General features: G+C 33.9%; 4 protein-coding genes across 4 annotated transcripts; all 4 read left to right on the top strand.

The window, feature by feature from the left end:
* Nucleotides 1-6,760: 6,760 nt before the first annotated feature.
* On the top strand, nucleotides 6,761-7,224 carry LOC6643460 (heterogeneous nuclear ribonucleoprotein A1). Its single transcript, XM_002066425.4, has 2 exons — nucleotides 6,761-6,820; nucleotides 6,893-7,224. The coding sequence occupies exons 1-2, from the start codon at nucleotides 6,809-6,811 to the stop codon at nucleotides 7,130-7,132; spliced, it is 252 nt and encodes an 83-aa protein (XP_002066461.1). The 5' UTR covers nucleotides 6,761-6,808; the 3' UTR covers nucleotides 7,133-7,224.
* Nucleotides 7,225-9,878: 2,654 nt separating this feature from the next.
* LOC111518783 (heterogeneous nuclear ribonucleoprotein A1-like) lies at nucleotides 9,879-10,267 on the top strand. The gene is made up of 2 exons (XM_023176497.2): nucleotides 9,879-9,911; nucleotides 9,985-10,267. The coding sequence occupies exons 1-2, from the start codon at nucleotides 9,900-9,902 to the stop codon at nucleotides 10,207-10,209; spliced, it is 237 nt and encodes a 78-aa protein (XP_023032265.1). The 5' UTR covers nucleotides 9,879-9,899; the 3' UTR covers nucleotides 10,210-10,267.
* A 3,427-nt stretch (nucleotides 10,268-13,694) lies between these two features.
* Nucleotides 13,695-14,170, top strand: LOC6643462 (prunin 1 Pru du 6.0101). The gene is made up of 2 exons (XM_002066427.4): nucleotides 13,695-13,721; nucleotides 13,786-14,170. Exons 1-2 carry the CDS (start codon nucleotides 13,710-13,712, stop codon nucleotides 14,071-14,073), a joined length of 300 nt encoding a protein of 99 aa, XP_002066463.1. The 5' UTR covers nucleotides 13,695-13,709; the 3' UTR covers nucleotides 14,074-14,170.
* A 5,334-nt stretch (nucleotides 14,171-19,504) lies between these two features.
* On the top strand, nucleotides 19,505-20,526 carry LOC26528817. Its single transcript, XM_023176475.2, has 3 exons — nucleotides 19,505-19,847; nucleotides 19,902-20,078; nucleotides 20,137-20,526. Exons 1-3 carry the CDS (start codon nucleotides 19,629-19,631, stop codon nucleotides 20,386-20,388), a joined length of 648 nt encoding a protein of 215 aa, XP_023032243.1. The 5' UTR covers nucleotides 19,505-19,628; the 3' UTR covers nucleotides 20,389-20,526.
* Nucleotides 20,527-25,984: the final 5,458 nt, after the last annotated feature.

Raw genomic sequence — 25,984 nt, forward strand, 5'->3', positions numbered from 1 at the left:
TCGAAATGGAAAAGGATTCGTAATGGTAATTCCATTTTCATTTCGAACATTTCACGCTTGAAAGAGTCGAGCATAGACTATAGTCCCACACCACTCCAACCCGCTCAACCCACCACCACTCCACTCTACTCCATTTCTTGTCCAAGTCCACCAAAAAAAACTGATTTCTATCACAATGTGCCCATTACAACTTATTGCTGTGTGGCTACTTTTAATACACTAAATTAACTTTCCGGGATTGGGGTTTAGGTTTGGGTTTGAGTTTTTTGTTTGGGTGGCTTACTCCTCCACTTGAATACACTCCACTCCCATCTATCCATTCCCATGCCACTCCACTCTGTCGCCCACGCGTATTTTATCTGCCGTTTATCTCGCCTTTTGTTGATTAATAGCTTTGTGGTAATTAATTTGGCGTGAATGAAGTGCATAAAGAATGCTGGCCAATGGAATGAGCCAGACATTTGCCATATACATAAGTACTCTTCATATCTATGTGTATATATGTCATTTATGGTCAAAGTAAATATGAATACAAAATGAAGCATTAGAAAGTACATCAAAGAAAATAACCGTCTAAAAGAAATAAAAAACTTAATTTAAGTAAATATTTATCTATCGTAACCAAAGCTCATCTAGCTGCAAAGAAGTTTGATTAATAAGGTCTTAATTTTTGTGAGCAAATTGTTAAAAAACAATTTCCCCAAATGGAATAAGTCGGGGTTTTCTTTTTTTACACATAAGTTACGAAATTTTCTTTTAACACAAGTTTAACATTAACTCGTTGTTTATACTGCCTATTAAATAGATTTACATTTTTATTTAGCTTTAACGAAAGTTATAGAAATATGGAGTCAAGGGTACTTAAGTCTTACAAGAAACTTAAATATGCTTAAGTCTTACAAGAAACTTTAATTTCAAAAAAGTAGCAAATTGTCTTAAAACGATTCAAGGAATAAAGAAAAAATGAAAAAAAAAACTTATTGAATATCGTCATCATATTGCTACGTGTATTCATGATAAGGATATGTTAGCTACTATTAAACATATTTTACGATTCATTTACCCATATCGACGAGTTGCGACTTTAAACTTAAGGCAAATAGTGTGATCTTAAGTTCTCCACTAATCTCCCTCTCCTTAGAAGAGATTAGCACTTAATTAACACCCACTTCTAAAGCATAAACATCATGTTCATCTGAAGTGGCTTCACCAAATCAGATGCACTAAAGAAAATATAATACAACTGTACTTTTGTCACAAACAACTAACCTATCATATGATTAGAATTACAATCAGCAACACACATTGTGGAAAAACCACTTGTAATTTTAAACTAACCCAATGATCAACGGCATAATAATATTTTTTCAATCCCCGAAAATGTGGGTTTGAATCGTAGTAGAATAAGATCTTCTAAGAACAATTGTTACCTCCTAGAGCGTAAGCATCCCTATATTAGGTCCGTACTTTTGTAAATAAAATCAGTTCATATTTTGAATTCAACGATTGAAGATTGGGTTATTTTCCTTATCCTTGGAATCCCTATTCACCCACTACACCCAATCGATCGAGGGGCGCAAAATCACAATGCAAGGCAAGTGGACAAAGATTAGGTGAATAATAATTAAAGAATAACAATAGCTAATTACAATTCAAATAATCTTAATATATATAAAACTCGTGTCACAATGTTTGTCCTCAAAACACTTAACTGATTGTAATAAAATTCGCACACCATGTGCAGTTTGATCTAACATGAGAGACAGGTTAGTTTAAATCTCAAATTATAGCCGCAATTTTAATTTTTGAAAAGCGGGCACAGCGAAGCGTGGCAGGGTTTCTAGTATATGTATAAAATGAAAACAGAAAGTACTGATTGCAATCAAAAGATTGTAAAAGATTCAAAAGTCAATCTTTTTGTTGTCCCCTTTTTTCGTTTTCTCTTTTTCCCTTTTAAATGTTTGTAAAATTGTAAAATTTTCAAAATGCAAAGTTAATCGACAATTTTCGGTTTAGTAGTTATAGCTAATAGAGAGTAGTCACTCACCATTTAATGCCTAGAGAGATCAAGAATGATATTAAGGGGGATTTCTACCTTGTTGAGTCAAAAAATTCGATTTTTTTTTATTGAATTTTCTGATAGTTACATATTTCAAGATGTTTCAAATGCGCTGAGCTGCAGCGGCTTTCTTTGGTCTCGTATTTCTCAAAATAACGTTTTTCGATTTTACAGACTAGAATCATTGAAAAATATTGAAAAACGTAACTTTTTTATTTTTAAATTTTATCAAGTCCGATTCTAGTCTACTTTATGCACTTTAGTGTCTTTATTAAGATAATATTTTCATTTTTTGTTTCAGATTTTCGGAAAAACTCTCAGAAATTCAGTGAGCGGGAGAAACTGTTGGCGACCACCCGCCATTTGTCACCCCCCTTTTTTGTTGGATACATTATAAACCTTTTTTGTAAGTTGTCAAACTTTAACCTTTTTCAGTTGAGAATATTCTAATAGTTAAATATAACTATGGAAAAATTTGTGTGTGTGTATATGCCGATAACTTTCGCTTGCGTTAGGCAACTTAATGTCAACTTCATTCTAATAAACCTCTGACCTAAGAGTTTTTACTAAAAACAACAAATCAAAAATTTTCACTCAACTCTTTACTTCCCTCGTGCTGAGCTGAGTAGGAAATCCCGCTACATTTAATTTTAAACTTTTTAGCTAGTAACTTTTCCACGAAACCTCTCCTTCTTCATTTCATTTCGTGGGGTTATTAGGTGGGTAAATGCATTAGCCAAGCAGTATTTTAGCTTTTTGAAAGAGCATTGTGCGGAATAGGTGGATGGTTGGGTGGTCGTAGCTTTCCGTCCTGTATGCCGCCCTTATGAATTTCACATGCTTAAGCCGCAAGCAAACTTATCGTATGAGTGTACATATACCTAATATATATGTATGAACTAGATGGGGAAGTGCTCACAGCTTGAAATCCACGGTATCACGTAAACTAAAACTTAAAACTAAACCAACTAAAAAATTGAAACGAAAGAGGTAAGAAAGAAAAAGAAATATAACAAAATCCAAGTCGGCTCTTAAGTCTAAACTTTGCGTCGCTGTTTTCCTGTCTTTGGCTTAGAATACTTGAAACTCTTACCATTTTTTGTTTTTGAGCCAACTCGATGAGCAATTGACTGCCATCTCTTGTTCCATTCCAGCCAGACTCAACGAACGCCCTCCACTACCTCCCTCCATCAATATCCATATGCATATTTCAACCCCTTCATATCTTTCCCTCATTTTTTCCATGCAACTTTGGCATCCTCCATATATTTTTGTGCAAATATGTTTTAATATTAGCTCGGGCCAAGAAACTTTTCCACTGCATTTCAAACTGAAAGTTTTTTCAAGTGCACTTCCGACAGCCAACTTCGAGAATGAAAACGAAGAATATTTTTCCATTCTATTAACTGATGTTGGCTAGATATTTTTAATTTTTGAATTTAATGTGGTATTTGTTAGTTAAAAAATTATACCCAAATAATTTATTGATTAAGGTCTCAGTTAAAATATTAACAAACAATGAACAAATAAAATGGAATGGAAAAATCTTACAAAAAGAAGTCATAAGATTCAACAGAATAAAGCTAAAAACATATTAGAAGTTTTAGAAAAAAAATAGTTTTGGGAAATCTCAGTCTTTTATTATTGGCGTATTAAAAATGTGATTATTTTGTCGACGTCTTAAGACATTTTGTAAGAGGCAAAAAATAAAAATAAACAAAAGACAAAAAAAAAAAAGATATCTTTTTAAAAATGTTTCTTTTTTTAAGCTTAAGCTAAAATCCTAAGTAATTTTTCTAATTCAAAATTCTATTTATATTGGCGCACATGACTATAACAATTAGTTGAAAAAGTGAAAACAATTTGGACTTCTTTGGCCCTTACTAGCCACACTGCGTATACGTAATTAAGGTGTTGCGTTACAGCAACTCGGATAAAACTAAATTAAAACTTTTTAGCAAAAACAGTTAACATCAGTTAAGCATATATTAAATGAAATAGTAACATTTATTAACAGAATAAAAACTTAAGTCTTCCCATTTTGCATCGTGGCCTTAAGTTAACTTTCAATTTTTTTGCCAAAACGAACCGCTGACAAAAAAGCTGACTTTGAAATTTGATTATAATATTAATAATTTTAAAGAGTCTAATAAATACACATATAAAAAAAATAACAAATGATAAATATATAAGTTGCTTAAGCATTAAAACAGAGTTCTGTTTTGATGTTTATACGGCTTAATGCCCAAAACTCAGCCTTTGGGCCCAATGTGCCAAGTTAAAGAAGAAATAGTTAAATTCACGAAATTGTTCAATTCTACTTTTTAAACGAAATTTTTAGTACTATTTTTAAGTTTGATCAATGTTTCAATATAAATAAACTTTATTTAATAAAGTATTTAAGTATCCCAATGATAGCATAGGCGGATCTTGGCGGGAAAGTGAGGGTAATTCGCTCCAAAAGTATGCCATAAGTCGATCAAGAATTCAATTTTTCACAGATATGAAGAAGTGCTGGAAAATTCTGCGGACGAAAAAAATGATAATATCAAGGATTGCATGTACACAGTTTTTACGTTACAAGGGATACGAAAAGTTATAGACTTCTTGCACATATTGAACACTTCTAGACCATTGCATACTTAAAGGAGCTTATTTCCTCTATATCACAGTAGGAAATCCAATACTAGCCCATGATGATGGGCTGATTTAGTGCTAACCAGCTAAAAGATTGATTGCCCCTTTACGCGCTTATACTAATGGTTTAAAGGCTAAGCCGAATTCTGTATATAAGTTGAAAGAAGAAAGAGTTTTATGTTAATGTGAACGAAATAAAACTTATGAATTCACCCACATTTAAGTAAACCTATATTTAAAATTATCCTGCTTGGATGAGTATGGTTGTGGAAGAAAGTGAATTGTTTATGGCTGATAAACTGATATACATACATAGTAGATAAATATATCTGTACTTACCATATTATGAATACTTAGTAAAGTAATATTTGAAAAATCTTCAAAAGTAAGACTAATATTGAAGTCTTTCAATAAAAAGAAATTAAATAGTAGTAATAATAGTAAATTAATATAAACAAGCATTAAACCCAATGGAGGATTTATAAGGATCCTGACTTAATATAGACAAAGATTTCTATAAGGATTTATAATTTACATCTTTACTTTTAGCTTTCTCCCACTTTAGTTCAACTGCATATAGCAATCGATTTATCTTGTTAATCTTTTTAGCAAAATTTCGTAGATCTCTTATACATTTCTAATTGTATTTTCCACACATTCATACACTTGAGGGCAAAGTTTTTGTGCATTAGAAATTTTTAGCAAAGTATTTCATTTGGTTGTTGTTTGCCAGCATTCTCGGGAACCAAGATGAGATCTCGCCCTGGCTGTGGCAATTGCAAAATGCAGATGCACAAGTGAAGTGACTCAAGAAACTGGCTAGGAACTCTTAAAAGTTTAGTTTTAATTAAAGGAAATTTGCGTGCGTGGCACTTGATTTGTAGTTTCAAGTGTTTCGGTACCCTCATATAGCATATAAAAAAAATACAAAAACTAGGGGGGAAAAAAACCGAATGTGGGTGTATGTATAAATATAATTGAAATTCTAAATTGCAATTGCCGCAAGTGCTTTTCCAGATGTTGCAGAGATGCAGATGCGGGCATCTTGGCCTAGGCCATCATCGTCATCATCATTATCGCCATCTTCATTGCCATTTTGTTCGTACATACATACCTTCCTTTTCTCGTAATTAGAAGCAAATGCAAATTTACACGTCGAGTGTGTCGGTGTCGGTGGTGGTGATGGTGATGATGATGACGGAAGTCATTGGGTAGCGCGCCGATGCGTTCCAGAGGCATTGTGGGCCGCCACCATCACCAGAATGAGTGTTGGCTGGAAAGCAGCAAAGGAAACGTAGGAAGGAAGTTGTGCGTTTGTGTGTATGCTTATATAATGAGAAAAGTTTGAGGTGTGTCAGATGGCTGTGTGTTCCGTGTGCGTGTGTGTGTGTGTGTAGGAGTCCTGGTATCAAAAGGTTAAGTCAATTTGACTATGAAAGCGTATGTGAAATTTATTATCTTTTCCCCAAGATCTTATCAAAGAGAATACATTTACTTTCTAATTTTCAGTAAATTACAAACGAAAAGTGTAAAACTTTCGTGTGCCAATGAAAATTGTCCTCCCTTTTTTTCGGTTGTGCCACGGCTTTTAGAAACGGACATGTAATTTTTTAATTGTCATGTGTTACTTACGATAGAAGGGGAAAGATCTGCACTAGTATCGCGGTTGAGCCTAAATCTCCCTGCGAGCCGATCTTTCAGCTTAGCTCAGCCAAGAGTTGCCATTATAGAATCCTATTTGGTTCCAAATTCTTAGAACTCTAAGTTATATGTGATTTACACGGCTTTTCAATGCATATTTTTGTCATTTTTTTTTTGCTTAAATGATTCTTTCATTAAATGTTCTATGACTTGTGGAATATAGTAGCTATTAATTAGCAAATATAATCTACACTCGAAATAGTTGATTGCGTAAACAAATTGTTTGAAAAAAAAATCACAAAAAACAGGTTTCAATTGCATTGCAAAGACGATTACCTAGTACAAACTTTTGTAAAGATTTCAATTTTCAAATGATATAAATATGCTGCATTTCAATCAACCGAACATAGTTTTCATCGCGACTTTACAACGCACAGATCGAAAGGAATTCTTGTGAAATACGAATCTATAATGAAGTTTTTGGTATTACTTTATTTGTAGTTACCAAAATTTCGAGTAATTTGTCACTTAAAATTCTGTTTTTTTATGGGTTAGTTGATTGTCCTTTTGGCTTGGATCGCCTTGGCTTCGGCCCAGTTTGGTTTTGGTGGTTTTGGCGGTGATCAGCAACAACAACAACAACAAGAAGGATTTGGTGGCGGTGGTTTTGGTGGCTTTGGTGGCTTTGGTGGCGGCTTTGAGCAGCAACAACAGCAGCAACAAGAGGGCTTTGGTGGAGGTTTTGGTGGCGGTTTTGAGCAGCAACAACAACAGCAGGAAGGTTTCTTTTCCTGATAACCTATAATTGATGAATCCTATAAATTGATTTTATAATTCACATATGAAAATCAAAAATATACTTCCAACTTTCTAACCTCATTATAAAAGATTGACTTCTTTCATATATTCTATTGCCCTTTATACATATTAATGAATTATTACACGATTCCTATTAAATTTTTGCAAAGAAGAAAAAAAAACCTGTGAATTCTTCAAATTTAAAAGACAACAATAAAATAAATTAATGACTATATTTTAAATTAAACGAAATATAAAATAAACCAATATTCATTTCCATTAATTGTTAAATGCTCTATAAAAATTTGTTGTTATAAAATTGAGTTTAATAATTAATTTTTGGATTGTATAACAGTGGTTGATTGATAAAATGTGCAAGTTTTTATTATTTTTTCTACTGCTTAGTTTATTTGAAATGTAAAGACTTCAATTAAATTTTGCTTCAATATCCAAAAGTAGCTTTGTATAAAAACAAAAATGTATATCTCGATTGGAAACTGCGTGATTTTTTGTATTTTTTTGAAGACTTTTAAAGCCGTAAATCTAATGGAATATAATTTAAGTTAAATTATTGAAAATTGACGGTAATTGAAATGAATTTGAACAAATTTGAATGCATGGCTTTCTACACTTGAATGCAGGATGTCGTGATGCCCAACCATCAAAGAATCGAAAAGTGTTGAATTTTATGGCACGCGACGATAGAAACAAATTTTTGGTGTTTCGTTCTCTCCATCTCATACCCCCTCTGGCTTTGGCTCTACAATTTGTTAGAAGTAAAGTACTATTAGGCATTTTACTCAAGCTGTCGAAATTGCTGGTATTTTTTTCTGTGGCCAATGCCCAGTCTATTATTACGTTTCCAGTTGTGGATTTTTTCTTTTACCTAAAAGTTAAAAAGTCTTCAAAAGAGCCATGTCCAAAAATTCAAACAGAAAAACAATTTAACTCGCTCTGAGCACTTAAGTCAATTTAAAAGTAAATATATAAAGTTCGATTCCCTCAAAAATGCAATTTCAGTTGAATAGCATTACAAAAAAAAACTTGACATTTTCCAAACGTGAGAGAGAAAGTCACAAAAAAAGCAGGAAAAAAACTACAGGTGAGTCCCCCTTTCAATTTGTTTGGCTTAGATCGCCCTCTCACTCTTGACACTCGCACACGCACACACACACAAACACACAAAGCTTATACATATGTGTTTTCAGAGGGTTTTTGATTTTGATTATGCCAATCGTATTTCTGTTTATAAAACGTAAACAACTTATACTACAACGTTTCATTTAAATTCATTTACATGCCCTTTTTTGCCCTGACTATGAGATAATCAAATTAAAAACGTATCAAATGAGGAAATCAATATACATTTTTATTTGAATATATGCTAATATATGTTTTTAGATATTGAAGAATACAAAAATCATATAGAAATTATCAATGTGGCAAGATATAATGATAAATATTTCCTTTTACGATTTTAAGATCTCAAAAGTAAGGGGAAGTTGAAGACTTTTAATTTACAAAAATTATGCCAAAAGCCGCTATAAAAAACATATATTCTTGTTGTTTAAAGCATTTATATAGAAGTGAAACTCATTTCTAAAAGTGAAAACTAAAATCAAAATTTAAGGAAATCATAAAGTTACACAATAATTTCAAAGTTTTAACATAATACTAAAACTAGTTGAGAATTATAAATGAGTTGAACTCTCTAAAATTAACCACAAAACGACAGGCTCTAAAGTATATTCAAGCAGGACAAAAACTAATTAAATTTCCAAAAAATAATTCAATTTTGTGGCATAAATTTGTATTATGGATACGTCGATACGATCGCAAGATTAAAATATTTATTTTAAAAGCTATTTTAAATCAAAAAGGCTAATTTAAAAATGATGATAGCAAAAATAGCAAATAAACCAAAATTTTGCATTCATTTATCAGATCAATGAAAAAAATACTGAATTTATAAAGGCTACAGATATTAGAGTGGATAAAAGGTTACTACAGTTCATATGTAAGTATATCAGTTAATTAACACTGCCATACAGAAAATTAGAATCGTCATACGAGCTGTTTGACTAACTTAAACTATGCTAGTTTGAACTGGCATAGTATTAGATAATAATAAATAGAAACAAGTATAAAATATTTAAATCAACTTTAGGGTATGGTGAAATAGGTTTGAAGAAACACAATCAATACTCACCAGGACAAAACCGGTTCTAATAATAACAAAACAAACAAAAATCTCAATTGTTTTCAATGGTTAACTTCTTGGTTTTGGGTTTATTCCATTCAATGACGTATTGGGTTATGAAATTGCCCATTTAAAACATTAAAAATATCTTTTAAATTTGCAATAATTATGATATAGGTCAAGCCAATCTATAAATTTATCTATTTATTTATTATAAACGCAAATATTTAATTTAAACATTCAAGTCTTGATTAGCCATATGTTGATGTTTATTCTGAACTTTCGGTATAACATCTGTCCAGTCGTTATCACGCACCAAGCGCCTGTTCAAACGCAAAAAACAAGAGAAAAGAAATCAATATCAAAACATTGATAAACTGGTTTTGAAATTTCAGTGACGATATTTCGCTTGGGAAGCCCCTGAGTCTGCAGCCATGTCTGGGGTAGACTAGTTTAGCCAAAAGGTAAAGAACCCCCAAAATCGGTTATTTGTATAAATACACGCAGCATTCAATAGTAGGGCTCAGTAGCTACAATCTCTTGAAAACGTTAACATCTTTCAAAATGAAATTCCTGGTAAGTTCAAAACTTTCTTCACGGATTAATATCATGGATTAAACGAGTATCCTTTTCTATATGTGATCCTCAGTTGGTTGTATTCGTTGCGCTATTTGCATTGGCTTCAGCCCAATTCGGTTATGGTGGATTTGGTGGTGGATTCGGTGGTGGATTCGGTGAGCAACAACAACAACAACAACAGGGAGGATTTGGAGGCTTTGGTGGCTTCGAGCAACAACAACAACAACAGGAAGGATTTGGCGGCTTTGGTGGCTTTGGTGGACAACAGCAGCAGCAACAGGAATACTTTGGATAAAAAACTATTCAAAGAAATTCTGAATATTGATATAAGTCCTACTACCTATTAAGTAAAGTCTGAATTTAACATTTAGTCAATAAATGTTAACACTTTTAAATTGAAATTATTATGTAGTTTCATTTCAATTTCAAATTCTTTTTGAGAAAAAGAATCTACAAAAACCTTGGCCTAAAACGTCACAAAAACAGCTAACAACGATTCCAAAGAATGCCTGAAGAAATTTAAATACTAAGGTATAAAGTATTGGTTGTCTGTATGCCAATTTACAAGCGGAAAAAACACTTTTATCTCTGGAATACATAGTTATTGGAAAATACAAAAGAGTAAAATGGGGTAAGGATTAAATAACAGCGAACTACTTTTACATAAGAAACTAAAAAAAATGTTGAAACGGTTTATATGGTGGTAAATATAAATTTTGAGCTAAATTTTATAAAATATAGCTACATCTAGGCCTGAAGGCCTTTTCGTTACCGCACATTACAATTAAATAAATAAGTAAAAAAAAATAATGATTTTGTTACTGCTTCTTACAGGGGGAACTTCACGTATGCGAGTCACCGATTTGGAGGAATTTTTCATTTTTGATTGGATATTTATTTCTCATTATTTTAATTTTAAAGTGTGGGTATTTGCAACACTTAATGTAGTTTTAAACCAGAAGGACGGGACTAACTTTCGCCGCGCCGAAGTTTGTATATCCTTGAGTGTTTTTATACCCTTGCAAAAAGGGTATATTAATTTTGGTCAAAAGTGTGCAACGCATAGAAGGAAGCATTTCCGACTATATAAAGTATATATATTCTTGATCAGCAGACGAGTTCAAATCGCCATGTCCTTCCGTCCGTCCGTCTGGATCATCGCAAACTCCTCCTAGACCGAAAGAGCTACAGAGCTGAAATTTTGCATGTAGGCTTGTATATACTGCAGGCGTTGTATATCTCGGATTCAGGCGGATCGGATCACTATATCATATAGCTCCCATATAAATGGCAAAGTCACGAGCAGTGACTTTTCTTAATAACTTCGTTATTTTCTGAGCTATTATCATGATATTGTTAAGTTAATTACACATATAAACGACTATGTCAAATTTGATCAAGTTTGGGTTACTATATCATTAAAATCATGCTTTTAAATTAAACATTTGTTAGTTTAATATATCTGTTAATGACTGTGCCAAATTTGATAAGGATCGGGTAGCTGTATCATATAGCTCCCATAGGAACGATCGGTGGAAAACAGTGACTTTGATCAATATCTTCGTTATTTCCTATGCTAAGATTGTAGGCCGTTCTTTCGGACACATTAGCCCTTTTAGCTTAAACGTTTTTCCACTTTGATGGCTATAGGTAAGGAAAAAGTTATTAATAAAAGTCACTGTTTTTGGCCGATCGTTTCTATGGGGGCTATATTATAAAATAATCCGATATTGATTAAATTTTGTATAGTCATTAAAAGATATACAAAACTAACAAGTATTTATTTTTGTTACAATAGTTTGGAAAACAACAAAGTTATTCAGAAAAGTCACTGTGTTTGGGATTGTCATTGTATGGGAGCTATCTGTTATAGTGGTCCGATCCGGCCGGTCCGAATCCGATATATATAACCTTTGCAGTAAATGCAAACCTACATGCAACTTTACATGGTCGGAGATGCTTCCTTCTATGCGTTGAACACTTCTAACCAAAATTAATATACCTTTTTTTGCAAGTGTATAAAAAAGAGGCATATGGACGAATTACTTGCCTAAAATAAAAAAAGATTATTTCGCTATTAGTAAGCAATTATTATATATTTTTATACCATACACTCATAGGGTGAAATGGTATATTAAAGTCGCCAAAATGTATGTAACAGCCAGAAGGAAGCATCTCCGACCCCACAAAGTATATATATTCTTGATCAGGATCAACAACCGAGTCGATCTAGCCATGTCCGTCCGTCCGTCCGTCCGTCCGTCTGTCCGTATGAACACCTAGATCTCGGAGACTGTAAGAGCTAGAGCCACCAAATTTGGTATGTAGACTCGTGTAGTATGTAGAGTGATCAAGTTTATTTCAACGCCCCTTTCCGCCCCCGCAATTTAAAAAAAGCGTTTATCTCAAAAACTATTCCAGCTGGAGATACCATATTTGGTATGTATATTCGCTTAGTAAATGCACACATTTTGTATGTATAAAGATTTTGCCACGCCCTTTTCCGCCCCGTAATTTGAAAAACTTGATTATCTCCCGTATTTTTTTTACCTTATGCAATCAAATTTGGCACACTTAAATTTAATACTAATATCTAGCAAAATACCAAATCAAATTGATCAAAATCGGACAAAAAACAGTTGAGTTATGCATAAAAACGTTTTTCCATAAGGCCGGAGTTGGCCGTTGGCTGGTGGGGGCGCTAGGGTGCTCGTATGATTGAGTGAGCGATAGACTAAGATATGCTTGTAAGAAGCATGTGAAAATGCATTTGTTTAATAAAGTTGAAATATTTGCTTTACTGGTGTATGGTATTAGGTATACCATGCACTTAGGTCGGCGAGACGACTTACTTACTTCATTTTGTTTACTTTTTATTATTCTTTTTTTTAAATAGACAGAATATATAAAAACTAAAATTAATTTCCTAAAAAGTACTAGCTTCTAGGGCCATAAATGTGTTAGAAAGATATTAAATTAAGTTAATATTTACAGTGGTTGGATCGTTAAGTAGTGTGGTTGGAGATGTGTCACCAAAGAGTATTAACCTCTCCCGTTGGAATATGGTCAACAGTTTTGCGTGTATTGGTGTTGCAGGTGCAACTGGTTGGGATTGAACCGACAGGAAAAGAGTAACACAATTAACTTGCGAGGGTATAGAAACTTCGGCGCGGTCGAAGCTAGACCCGGCTATCTGGTTTCTGTTTACTTTTTGGTTTTCGAATTTAAAATATTTCTGCTTTCGTTGCACAAAAATTGACTTCTTAACCAATTAATTCTATTGTGTTAATCAATTGACAGTTTTCCCCGAAATCGAATCTAAAAGCTCACAAAACAAAACATTTGCCATATTAATATGTATGTAAAAGATTTTAGAGGTCAACGGAGCTTTCGAGCACGTGCCTGGTCAACAATTTTGCGGAAGTTCTCTAGCAAATACAAATTTGCAAAATTCAAATAAATAAATAATTGCATTAATTGTGATTTACTTCGACAAACATTACCCAGACTCACACATGACTCATGAAAAAAGTTCAATCAATATGATGTATTATTTTCTTATTTTGATTAGTAAGTAGGAGCAAAAGGGGGCGTGACAAAAAGTGACAAAATCATTAGCAAAGACTAAATTTAAAAAACAAAATCCCCCATCGAAGGGGAAGTCACTGGCGCCGCGGGCAAAAGGTGTGAGCAACCAGTTTTGAGTATTCAAATGAATTTCGAATAAATAGCCAAGACAACAATTTGAAAGCCAAATAGTTCGAGATTTCAACTCGTGTCGAGCAGTCCAACAAAATGAAATTTCTGGTAAGTAAACGAGTCTTGTGAAATTATTTGGCTTTACTTATTTTTTTTTTGTTTTTCTTTATAGACAATTGTAGTTATTTTTGTGGCCTCATTGTCCCTGGCAATGGCTCAATTTGGACTATTTGGTGAAGTCATTCGTGATCTAGAAGGTGGCTTCCAACAGCAACAACAGCAACAACAAAGTGGTGGTGGCCAACAGCAGCAGCAACAGGAGGAAGGTGTTGTTTTTCGTGGTCCTTTTGGCGGTAGCGTTGAGTTCTTTGACGGACAACAACAAGAACAGCAAGGCGGTGGCTTTGGCGGTCAACAACAGCAACAGCAACAGCAAGGAGGCTTTGGATTCTTCAGATGAATCGCATGATGGAAAATTGGGTTTGGAAGTAAATTCATGGCCATAAATCTAGTCGTAAAAAATGTAATACTTCTGAAAATAAAGAAATGAAAGTTCCCTTTGTCTCTATGTACACATTCCTTGGCGGTAATGCCATAAAAAATCTGTTGCAGACACATATTGAGCCAAGTTAGGTAATTAACCTTGGTAACTAACAACAAATCCCAGATAATTTAAGATGATGATGATGAATCTGCATCAAAAGTTGTTCTGTCAAATGTGTAAGAATTAACCGAATACAACAATACAAAACAAACAAAATTTATTAGCAATTTTTGTTGTAAGAATATTAAAAGATTAAAGTTAATATGGGAACTGGATTTACTAGAGTCATTTCATATTCTATGTGAAGTCCCATTAGTTGAAATTAAAAATTTTCAGTAGTAAAAGCAGAACTAAATTGTCAATAATTGTAGGAGAAGACAATTCTTTGAATTTGTTAATTAATGGATTTATTTGTTAGCACTCTAATATTAAAAATGAAAAAGATTATTTATTGAAAAAAGAACTAAAATAATTCATGAATCTAAATATCAAAGAAGCTAACTAACTTATTTTTACATATTAAAAAATAATCAAAACTGAGAAATACAAATGTGGTACAAAATGAAGATGTCGTAATGCAGCCATCAAACAAATTTACTCCGTCAGTGTTAGAACTTAAAGGCATCGTATATTCTAACATTAAGTTTAAACAACTTGTAGATACTGGCCGTGGTTTATGTCTTATGCGAAGAAATATTTATTGTAACCGAAACCGTTAATAGGCGGAGATAGACACTTAACCGAAATTGGCGACTTTCGGTAGTTTTATAAAACCAGTGAAAGTAGATAGTTAAGTTATGAACATAGAATATTGGGTCGAACGATATTGAACACTGTCAATTTAAATGTAACAGCAAATGGATCTAAGTTTGCTATTTGCAACGATATAGAAGTTTGTCACACCCATAATATGCCAAGGAGAGAACAAAATGAGTCAGATATTCAGTGGGCAGGAGAGATTGGAAGTATCTTCAACACAACTATTGAAGACAGGGATACAGGGAGGAATGGAATTTGAACCATTTGATAAAAGGGGAAGTAGAGAAATGACTTGGAAACTACCAGCCAAAAAGAAATGCAAACGCACCAGTAAGCATGAAAATTATATTGAGCGAAGTAATACTTGTGTATCATCACCCGAGACGTTTAGCCGTTTGTGACCAGGAAATCGTTGATAAACAAATTCAAGAACGGCTAACAGATAAAATAATTAAAACCAGTACTTCTGAGTTGTCTTACTCTAGATAAAGAATGGTTAGAAGCGTTTATGCTGTGACTACAGAAAATTAAACGAAACGATTCTTCGTGATAGAAAAGTTGCAAAGAGCCGATATGTTTTCAACTTTAGACTTAACAAACGATTGTGTAGTCTACATGGACGACATCATCATTCCAAGTGCAGGTATAGATGATGTTTTGGCCAAGCTAAAACGCGCACTAGACGTGTCAGCCAAAAACGGTCTACGAATTAATTGGAGTAAGCGTCAGATGCTGCACAGATAACTAAATATATATATAAAATTTCATGCAATAATATAATTTGAAGATAATATTGAATCAACCTAATCTCATGTATTTGCTTCAGTAAACCAGCTTAAATGAAAAGCCACCATCTGTTTAACTTTTCTTTTGGAAATGAAAGCGGAAGGGAAATCTAATCCCAATGATGTTACAATTTAAAACGTATCTTTTGAGTCGTTCCCCCTTTATTGCTATGTCTTTTGCTATCAACGATGCTTGAATAATCCCCGAGAGTTCACTTCACCACCAACTTCGCTGCCATCATCCTGCATCATTCGACTGTCATCAGTGACATCAAAACGTTGCCCGTCGAGCAAACAATTAACAATTAAAACCCCAAAGCGAACAACTCAATTTTGCAATACACCCACAAACACACACACACACACATACACACTCACACACTCAAACACGCAATGACTATTTCATATATTCCTTAGATAGCTGGGTAAAGATAAGAGAAATCCAACAATAATAACAGCAGCAGCAGCAGCAAGAACCAACAATGGCCACTGCGAAAACTCACTTGAAAGCTAAATCCAAATCCTAAGCCAAAGCCAAGTTTGGGTCCTCGCACTTACAACTAAAAACTTGTTACGTATTTAATTGCAATTAAAAAGTTGTTTGTTGTTACGAGTGTCTCTCGCTCCCTCTCTGTCTCTCACTCAGTGGTTGTTGGTATTGTTGTTGTTTTTGTTGTTGTTTGTGTTGTGTCAAACACCACCACAATGGCTATAAGGCCGATGTGAAATTGTCTCTCACCCACGGTATGCACAGAGAGAGATGAAGTCATTAGAAGACAAACCAAAATGCGTGGAAAGAAGCCAAAAGGGTTTTCTGTTTAACGACTTTGATGGGAATTGTAGAAGGGTGCTATCAAATCCCGATCCCACTATCTTTTCCTCTCTGTGATATTAGCGATAGCAACTCATTAGCGTTTAGCGATTTTTGGTATCAACTTTTCCCATTACAATTGGCCATGGCCATGAACTCAAATAAGAAGTGCAATATAAATACAAATTGGTTGTATTTTTATTCAACGATTCCATTTCTTATCAAAACCTTTTCCTTAAAAAAATAAATAAATTTCTTCTTACTTTGCTAAAGGTGCTAATACATTTTTTTTGCTTCTTTAAAATGTATTATTTAAAACTTGTAATGTCATTTTACATTTATATTAGGTAAAATGTGGAAATTTACTTCTTAAAGTATCCACTAAACAGTAAGAAAAAACTTTTTAAAATAGTGTTTAAGTTACAAGGCTTACGATATGAATAAGTATCCAGCCTATATCATACATTATAGGTTAAAAGTTCCCATTTCACACCAATAAATTCGAAATTTACCTCAAGCTAGCTACTGCTCGTCCAGCCAATTTCATATTATATTAATCGGTTGTGATTTGTCTCCATTTCCTAACATAATTTTCTCAGATTCAGATTGAAAAATTTGACCACAAATTTAAATTTCAAATTAAAGTATTAGAAAACGAGTTCAAGTCTCAACATCAAACACAAAATTCGTAATGGGCTTAAAGAATCTTGCCGCGACTCAGACTCGGCTGACTGAAGGAATTAATCTCTTAACTTCCATTTTGCTATCATAGTCGTTGTTTTCTATTCGAGAGAATGTAAATGCATTCAAAATTTTTATGATACTTTCAAGTCCATCATTAAAAGAGATGTATAAAATATTTGGCACAAATACATGTATACTATTTGGTATCAAATTGCTTAATTTATTGTGCAATATTTAGTTTTGAAACCTTGAAGACATTTTAAAGGATAATGCGTTTTGGGTTTCTGCTTGTTTCTGTTTGTTGATTGTACTTCCAATCCGTCCATCATGTTGTACTGAAAACATCTTTGCATATTATTTTTAGTACATTGTTATTCGAGAATTCGAGATTCTGACAAGATGAGAAGGGAGATGTCTTGTTTTGGCAGATGTATGTATGTATGTATGTACATACATACTATCTAATATATGTATACAATTTTACAGTTGTATTTATCTGTATGGTAAAATGATTATATATGAGATATTCTCTGACAGCTCCCGCTCTACGTTACATCCGAATGGGAGTCAAGGGGAATTGGTTGGTTGATTTTGGTTTATTTGTTTGGTTCTGAGGGAAGACTCTCTAGCCTTTTGTTTGGCCTGTCAGTCAGTCAGCCAGTCAGCTAGCTAGTCGGCTGCCAGTCAGTTGGGCTTTTGTTGGTAATTATTCAGATTTTGTTTGCATTTCATGCATAAATAAATCTCTAAAATTACAACTCAAAAACTATAAATGCCAAGTCATACAACTGTCACAATGGTTAAAAACAACTACCCACAGCATGAAATAAAGGGACTTAACTAATATTCTACCGGACAGGCACTAAAATACAGCTGCCTATCATTAAGTTGCCCCTTACTCGCTCTCTCTAATTTAATCAAGTTAGGTAGCACAAAAAAAAACCCCACCGCCCAATCCAACAAAGAAAACTGCGCAAAGTTTACCCTCCAAATATATGCAAAGAGAGAGAGAAAAAAAAAGAAAAGCAAAAATTACTTTGGCTAAGAACTTTATGTAAATTGCGGGCAAATTAGTGAAAGGAAAAACCAAAGAAAACAGAAAGAAAACGAATCCCAGGTAAAAATGTGACGCAGGCACTTGAAAAGGCGTGGCAAATTATGGTAGAGAATGTGTATGTGTGTGTGTGTGTGAGTGGACGAGTGGGTCAATCTTTGGCCCCTGGGCAAGTGTCTGTCATAAAGTTGCATTAAATGTAAAATGCTAAACGCTTTAACGACAACATCGGTGTGGCATCATAATCTTTTAATTTGTATTTAAATTAAACGACATATCAACAGAACCCAGAGACAACATGATGATGGCTGTTGATGATGGAGACGATAGTACGATTACAAGTACGAGTCAGTATATGGTGCATATTAGCCAGATGCCCCTAAGCGATAGCAGAATAAATACAAAAAGTAAGGACTTTTCATTTTTATGCTTGCTAATGGTCTTTAGTACAGAGGAATACAAACATTTTCTTATTCTCTTTTCTATGAAGATGCCCTCAGATCGGTGCGATTTTGCTAAGACTGGCGGTCTGTGTGGTCTACACAAGAAGGAAAACATTGGCCATACCGATTGGTTGGGCACAAATTCGACGCGTCAAGACTGAAAAAGTTTTAAGAGCAACCATTTAACATATATTTATACAGGTATGAGAGACACGACAATACTCTTTATCCTTTTATAACATCGATACTTCATATAAAAACGGTTAACTTTAGGTAGCCTAATTCAACAGTCAATATTCTACCCTATATGAATAAATCTATGTTACGAAAGTTTAGAATAATACTGCGATACTCAGATTATCGTCACAATGATCGAATCATTAAATCATGCGGGCTGATCTACGGTCGTTTAGTTGGCCTATTCTAGTGGACCAGTCTGTATCTACTCTTGTTAGGCTAGGCAAGTTCAATCTGCCGGCCCTGGCCAACGTCAGAATTGAAAGGAATTCGGTTAAACTCTCTCTAGGAGTATTTGACAATGTTTTTATCAATTTATGTTTAGATGTAGTTGGTGAAAAATAAATATATTATAATTTTAATCAACATATCTTGAAAAGAACAATGAGGAAGAAAGGCTTAGATAGTTTCTTTAATTAACATAATATATAAAATTGTTGCTAGATATTCAAAAGAAAACTTAGAATCACCTCCAAATCTTACGCCATGGACTAGTCTAGTTTAGTCTTCAAACATCTGCTTTGCAATTCATTTTCAAATCTTGATCCCTTTGATTTATACTTCGAAAATTGATAACAATTTTGTTCTTATTCCCATTCAGATTTCAATTGATAGAGAGTTTGTACTGATACAAAATTTATATTATACTTTATATTGCTTTCATTTGAAAAAACAGAAACGAAACAAAAAATTTGATTATGGTACGTTTAATACCATTTGAAGAGTTATTTTGTATGCTCGGCGATTCGTATGGTATAGTGGCAGATTCGTGTAGAAATCAGGATGATTTCTTTAACTTTATGGAAACTTCACGCTGGCGTTCGATCAGACGCAAAACGTACAATTGCATGAACTGCAAGGAAGCCTGCTATCCCGTTTACTATTGGGTGCTGTTGGTTTTGAGTCTTTATGGAACGGTAATGTCGATTTTATTTATTGTGAATCACCTCTTTATATCTCTTCAATTCTAGGTACAAAGTGTTGGTGCATTTTTAAGCGAAATGTATTTAAGCGCTACAGAAACAACAGACACATGGTATAAAAATAAATTCCATGCTCTACCTCTATATATTTTGATACGTCTGCGGGTCATGGTTCGTTTTACCGCCGCTTATTGTTGGATTTTGCTGCTCTATGCAGTGATCTATGTAAGTTGCAAAGCTATATCCTAAAAATCTGACGTATTCCTTCAATGTTTTCTTAAAGGTCTCTCCTTTCTACATGAAACCTTGGATTGTAGTTCATGTAGTAGTTTTTACCTTGCGCCTTATCATGCACATCTTGGAAGCCATTATAGGTCGTTTGAGGCAGAAGGTGCTTCATTTATTAGTTAGCAAGGCTCTGCATATTTTTATCATTGCTCTTGTATTTCAAGCCATGTTCACATTTCATGCAGCCCTCAAGAAGAATAGTCGAGAAAAGTTAATGCTTTCCAATGAATACATAAACTTGCTATAAACTATTTGGGAATATATTTTCAAGAAAAGCAATGTTATTACAATTTTTCAACCAATATTTCTGTTGTCAGTTTGCATTATAGCTTATTGGGCATTAAAATAAACCATCTTATCGAGGACCGATTGGTCATGCCTAGAATTTTTCTTTTTCTTTGAGATATTACATAAATGTGTAAACATATTTAAAGAAGTTTTATTCGATTTACGCAGTTCGCGTTAATTTTGTTCACCTTTTTATATTGACGCTGACCGCTGCCATCATTGATAAGTAATTTCATGTTCACGTCAATCATTACAATTGTATTCTAAAAAAAAAGGCAGAAAGTAAAAAATTAAGAGGAACTAACGATAAATGATTATTGATTATAGATATTTTGATATATGTAAAACACTTAAAAAAACAGTGTCTGAAAATATTGTCCATCCTAGTTAATAAATTCTTTTTTAGCGACTTTCCAACTATGGGTAAAATTACTTTTGCAAAACTAAATAAAATTTGAAAAAATAAATTAACAAGCTTTGTGTAAAGTTGAGTTTTGGTCCTCTCTTTGAACTGTAGTTCGCAGCGCTTATGTAAGGACTAAGACAGTGCCATTCGAGTTGACCTTTTGCCATCGTCTTCATTTCTATGACCAACAAAATTGTGGGCCTGGCCACTGCAGCAGTAAAAATGACTGCACACAGCTGTGTTTCATGGATCTGACGGTGCTGCGGCAGTAAGATTTTATTAGCGGTGGTATTAGCAGCGACAGCCAGAACTCCCGCAACCGCCAGCATCCAGCATTCAGTAGTAGGTAGCTAGCTGGCATTTCATGCCATTGGCCACAGTGGTCGGCGTTGCATATTAATGCAGGAATAAAAATATTTACAACTTTTTTATGCAGTAAATTTAATATAATTTCTGGTCGTTTAATGAGCGGAAGCCATTGAAAAATTTTCGCTGTGCCGACTCATCAAGAAGGATGGCAAACTCATAGCTTGCGGACACATACAACAAGTGCGCTGGCCATTATGCCAACGACGGTCGTGCTTGGTCGAGAGTGTGAGAGTCATGTTCTCATAAAAATTTTCCCCCAAAAGAAGAAAACGAAAAAAACAAAAACGAAAACATTATGCAAAGTTAAAGATGAGGCCATAAAAATAAGTAAAAGGAAAAAACTGACCCACTGTGCAGAGAAGAAAATTTTTGCAATTCGCCTACGGTTTTTGTCTTTCACTTAATCCATGTGCCATGGTGGAAATACCAATTCTGGTTTCTGTCATGTGCAAAAGTTACGGGCTACGGGTTACGGTGCAAAGATGTTCACACGGAGATGGGTAAGAGGGGGATTTGGTTGGGGGAATGGGTATGACAAGGGCATAACCGAAAGGATTATACAAATAAAAATAAAGGCTCAGGCGTTATAAATTTGGGACAGCAGGTGAAAACAATTTGGTGCATAAACTTTTCGCTTAGCAGCTCAACGCGAAACTGTGCTGAGACCCTTTGGAGACATGGGTTCTCATTCTCAAACTTGTTTTTCTGCCAAAACCCCAACCCCCAACCCCCAACCCAATGCGGTTCGACACAAAACAGAATGCGAAAAGAAAAAGAATTACAAAAGAGCACAATATAAAGGGAAAAGGGTCGCAGATAATGTTAAGACAAATATAGATTTAACAATCAAACGCAAGATGTCATAGACAAAAATGTACTTTAAACGTCTTCTTACTACAAGTGAAAAAATAAAACAATAGTAAAAATTGACAAGTTATAACCGGTATTTTCATTATTTTTGTATTTTGACAATGTTGTTTGAGTTTAATGGGAAAAGGTATACAGTTTTCTCTAAAATTTACCGAAACAAAATTTTAAATGGTTATTAGAAATATCTTTAACAATAATAAATAACCTAGTTCAAACGGCTAAATTTCAGTTCTAGAATTAGCTTGTCATCGTTTTAAGTATTTTCAGTATAAAGATATCTGAAATGTTAGAGTTAATAGCAAATGAAACTATATGTGTCCATAGAAGAACTAATGAGTGCAACCGAAGGATAATAAAGTCAAACTGCACGAAAACGAATGGGTGACAAAAGAAGCTAATGCCATCTGATAGGAAAACTTTCGGCCAAATAACAGAGACGTAAAATGGATAATTTAAATTTATAATCATGAAAAAAGGGGTTTGTGGAAGTCCCACATTTTATAGATATGTCGAAAGTATATTTCGAATATTTTCTAATGAAGTCCCTGAACTAATTTGACATCTCGAGCTTTTAACAACTGTTAAGATGAAGTTGATATATTTATGTTGTTTATATGAATTAAGCGTTAAGAAGTATATAATTTGTATTAGATTTGAATAAAACATGTGTCAATCGACGGCCAATTTGATTTACTTATATTCATACTTCAAATATTCTACATTTTTGTGGACTCAGTAGTATGCAGTTTATCTTAGTTTTTACAGAACATTAACTTCAAAGACTACACAAGTTTATATGTAATTTTAAAGACTATAGAAACAATCTGCCAAACAATTGTCCAGCAGAAAATAAGAGATTTTAGTTGAAAAAACGGCCAAGGCTGACATGCCAACATTAACGGGCCATTATCTAAATACCATAACCAACCAATAAGTTTAAAAATTTGTAAATTGAGTTAATTAAATACCGCGAAAATTAAAATTAAAGTTTACTGACCACTACAATATACATGTATTATATATAGCCTACTTATTTGCGCAAACATGAGTCAACTGTTGGCATTTGCTTGGGTTAATACACTTTAAAAACTTTCTTTAAATAAACTATTTATCCCATTGAATACCAGAAATCAGATTATATATATAAAATCCTTATTAATTCTATAAATAGAATCTATATACTTATATATAGAGCATGCAATTTTGCCTGGTGTGTCAGGAATAATTACCAGCAATCGTCAATGCAAGGATATGTTATCCTGCACCCGTCCAACCATCACGCCCATAACCGCCTTCATTGCCACACAATATCAATTATCAAGACTTTCAAGTGTCGCTCAAGTGTCACGTCAAACACCAGAAGCTTCGAACACACACACACACACGAGCAGCAACATTTGGTTTTGGAGTTGTTAGTGGATGGTTTCTTCTTCATTCTTTTTTGCCTTTGAACCTCGTCTAATATCTCAACCATATCTTTTTATGCTATGTGACTTTGATTGATTACAAAAGCAATTGAGCGCAAAGCTCAATAAAAAATAAAAATAAAATTGGACGAGAGGCAAAAAAAAAATTGAAAAGAATTAACATAAATAAAGAGAGAAATTTTCATTGACAAGGGCAATTAGACCAAAAATCTAAAGAAATGAGCAATTTCGAGGCGTTTGCTAATTAATGGCTGAACCATGGAAAGGTTTCTTTTTGTTTGTTGTTCCTTTTTTGAAGCGAACCGACTTGACAATACCCCACACGAAACTATAATTCTATGTACTAAATAAGTTTAAGTGAAAAATTGTATCAAGTTTGATAGACAAAAAGCATTGAAATGTTAAGCCGATACCCAAAGAAAATCCCAATTCCAATTTTCAAATTAAACAGAAATTATAAAATTTTTGAAAATAGGCAATATCTATGCGCTTTCCATAAAAGATTTTTTGACAGATAAATAGATTAAAGTTATTAAAAACAAGCGCAGACTATGAATGAAGCTTGTAAGATTTAATAAGTCATGGTTGGTATAAATACTAAGATATTTAAATCTATAACCTGCTAAATATAATGTTGCAAATACCTTGCAATTTGTTATAGGGTATCGAAAAGGTTAATGATAATAAAATTTCAATTAAGTTTAATTGATAAATTGAAGCAGTCTTAGATGAGGCCAATGATTGATGATTAAATATTTTTCTTTTGACAAAAATTTTAACTAATTCAATTAGTTGATACTTTAAAGGACTACCTACCAGGCCAAATTCTGGTCCAATTCCAAGCTAAAACTCTAAGTCATAGAAAAAGGGCTAACAAAAGCAAAGGGCAAACGCAAATGACAGCGATTTCTCATGTTTAGACAGGGCTCCTTTTTTATGTGGCACGGAAATTAAAGTAATCATTTTTTATTGCGCGAACAAACAAAGGCATTATATTTTACAACTAAGGAAATAGACACAGAAAGCAAGAGAGAGTGAGAAAGAGCAAAGGCGAAAACGATAGAGAAATTGAGTGGATGGGATGATGTTGTGGGCGAAAGACCACAAACACTGCGCTGAAGGACAATTGAGTGCAGAAATATGGCGCGACTGAGAAACTATACTGGCCAACGGATACATTGTCCAAACAGCCAAAACCAAACCAAACCAACCAACAGGATGGACTCACCACTCTCACATCTCCTCCCCCTACCATAGACTCCATGAAGCCTTTCCCCAAACTCCGCCATCCACCAACTCTTTCTCGGCAAGAACAAAGACTTTGGCAGCTGGCGACAATGACAACAGCCAGCGAAATAAAAACATATAAAAACCCCTTGGAAAATTGCATTAAAATCTATGGAGTGTGCATAGAAAACGCAGGCAGCAGCAATGTTCCTGTTGGTATACCCCCCCCAAACCCAACCCCAACCATCCATCCATCCATCCATCCCACTCTCTGATTCACTTCTTACCACTATCCGCAGAAAAACTGGGATTCGGTTTCGGAACTACGAAATGGCGAATTCGTGAAAAATTAAAGGAAAAAGGATATGACGCCACATTGCAACATGAACGCAAAATTGCGATTTTATTATATTTTAACAATGCACTTCGTTACGTGATTCCCACTAGAAATGTCCTTCTTGTCCTCAAGGAGCGGTGCATACCATTGGTGCGACAGAGACAGAAACCCACTGTACGAATGAGTGAGAGAGTCAGAAAGTGAGTGGGAGTGGGAGGGGGAATGGGGGAGGGCGAGGGCTTTGGAGTGTTTTGGGGCAACTCTTACCTAGTAATTTTCCGTTGGCGATGGTTTTATGCATGCGATCTGCTTGCTACATAGAATTCACAATTTACAGTCATATTCTTTTTTATTGAGTTTGCAGTGTCTCACAGAGAGTCGTAAATTCATTTTGGGACCGGCTAGAGCATGCTTTGGGCATATTTATTATGGAAACAATAAACAAATAAAATGCATTGCTTGTGCATTAAATTTTTTAACTGGCAAATTTAATTTTTTCCGTTTATGCAGGAAATAATGTGACTCAGTTGCAAATGGAGTGAATAAATGTTTCTTTTTTAATCGGTTAATGACTATTTGATTTAATCAAACAATTATAGTTACAAAAATAAACAACTTTTGTAAATGTTTGGAGTTAGTGATAAATTGATTATGTATTGATATGCTTGTAGGTCCGTTTTTGTTTCTAGTGAGGGACCTAACCGAGGAACCTAATGACCTAGTTTCCTATACTTAAACTTTAGTTTTGGCTTATGTTTGGCTTGATAAATAACACAGGCCAACATTTTTGGGGTCATGAAAAAGTGTTTTAAAGTCAATAGGTCTCTTATGGTAATTTGGGGGTGATAATGGCCCTGTACTGAGTTGTTATCCATCAAGTCAGATCTCGAAAAAAAATGCGTTGGAATTATTCAAATTG

Source organism: Drosophila willistoni (genome assembly GCF_018902025.1).
Source record: "Drosophila willistoni isolate 14030-0811.24 chromosome 2R unlocalized genomic scaffold, UCI_dwil_1.1 Seg200, whole genome shotgun sequence".
NCBI lineage: Eukaryota > Metazoa > Arthropoda > Insecta > Diptera > Drosophilidae > Drosophila > Drosophila willistoni.

Bases quoted from the DNA above. Each gene is read 5' to 3' on its own strand.
- LOC26528817 (XM_023176475.2), top strand. From the start codon at position 19,629: ATGGTACGTTTAATACCATTTGAAGAGTTATTTTGTATGCTCGGCGAT. The intron at 19,848-19,901 runs GTAATGTCGATT...CTTCAATTCTAG, and splicing joins TTTTGAGTCTTTATGGAACG to GTACAAAGTGTTGGTGCATT. The intron at 20,079-20,136 runs GTAAGTTGCAAA...GTTTTCTTAAAG, and splicing joins TGCTCTATGCAGTGATCTAT to GTCTCTCCTTTCTACATGAA.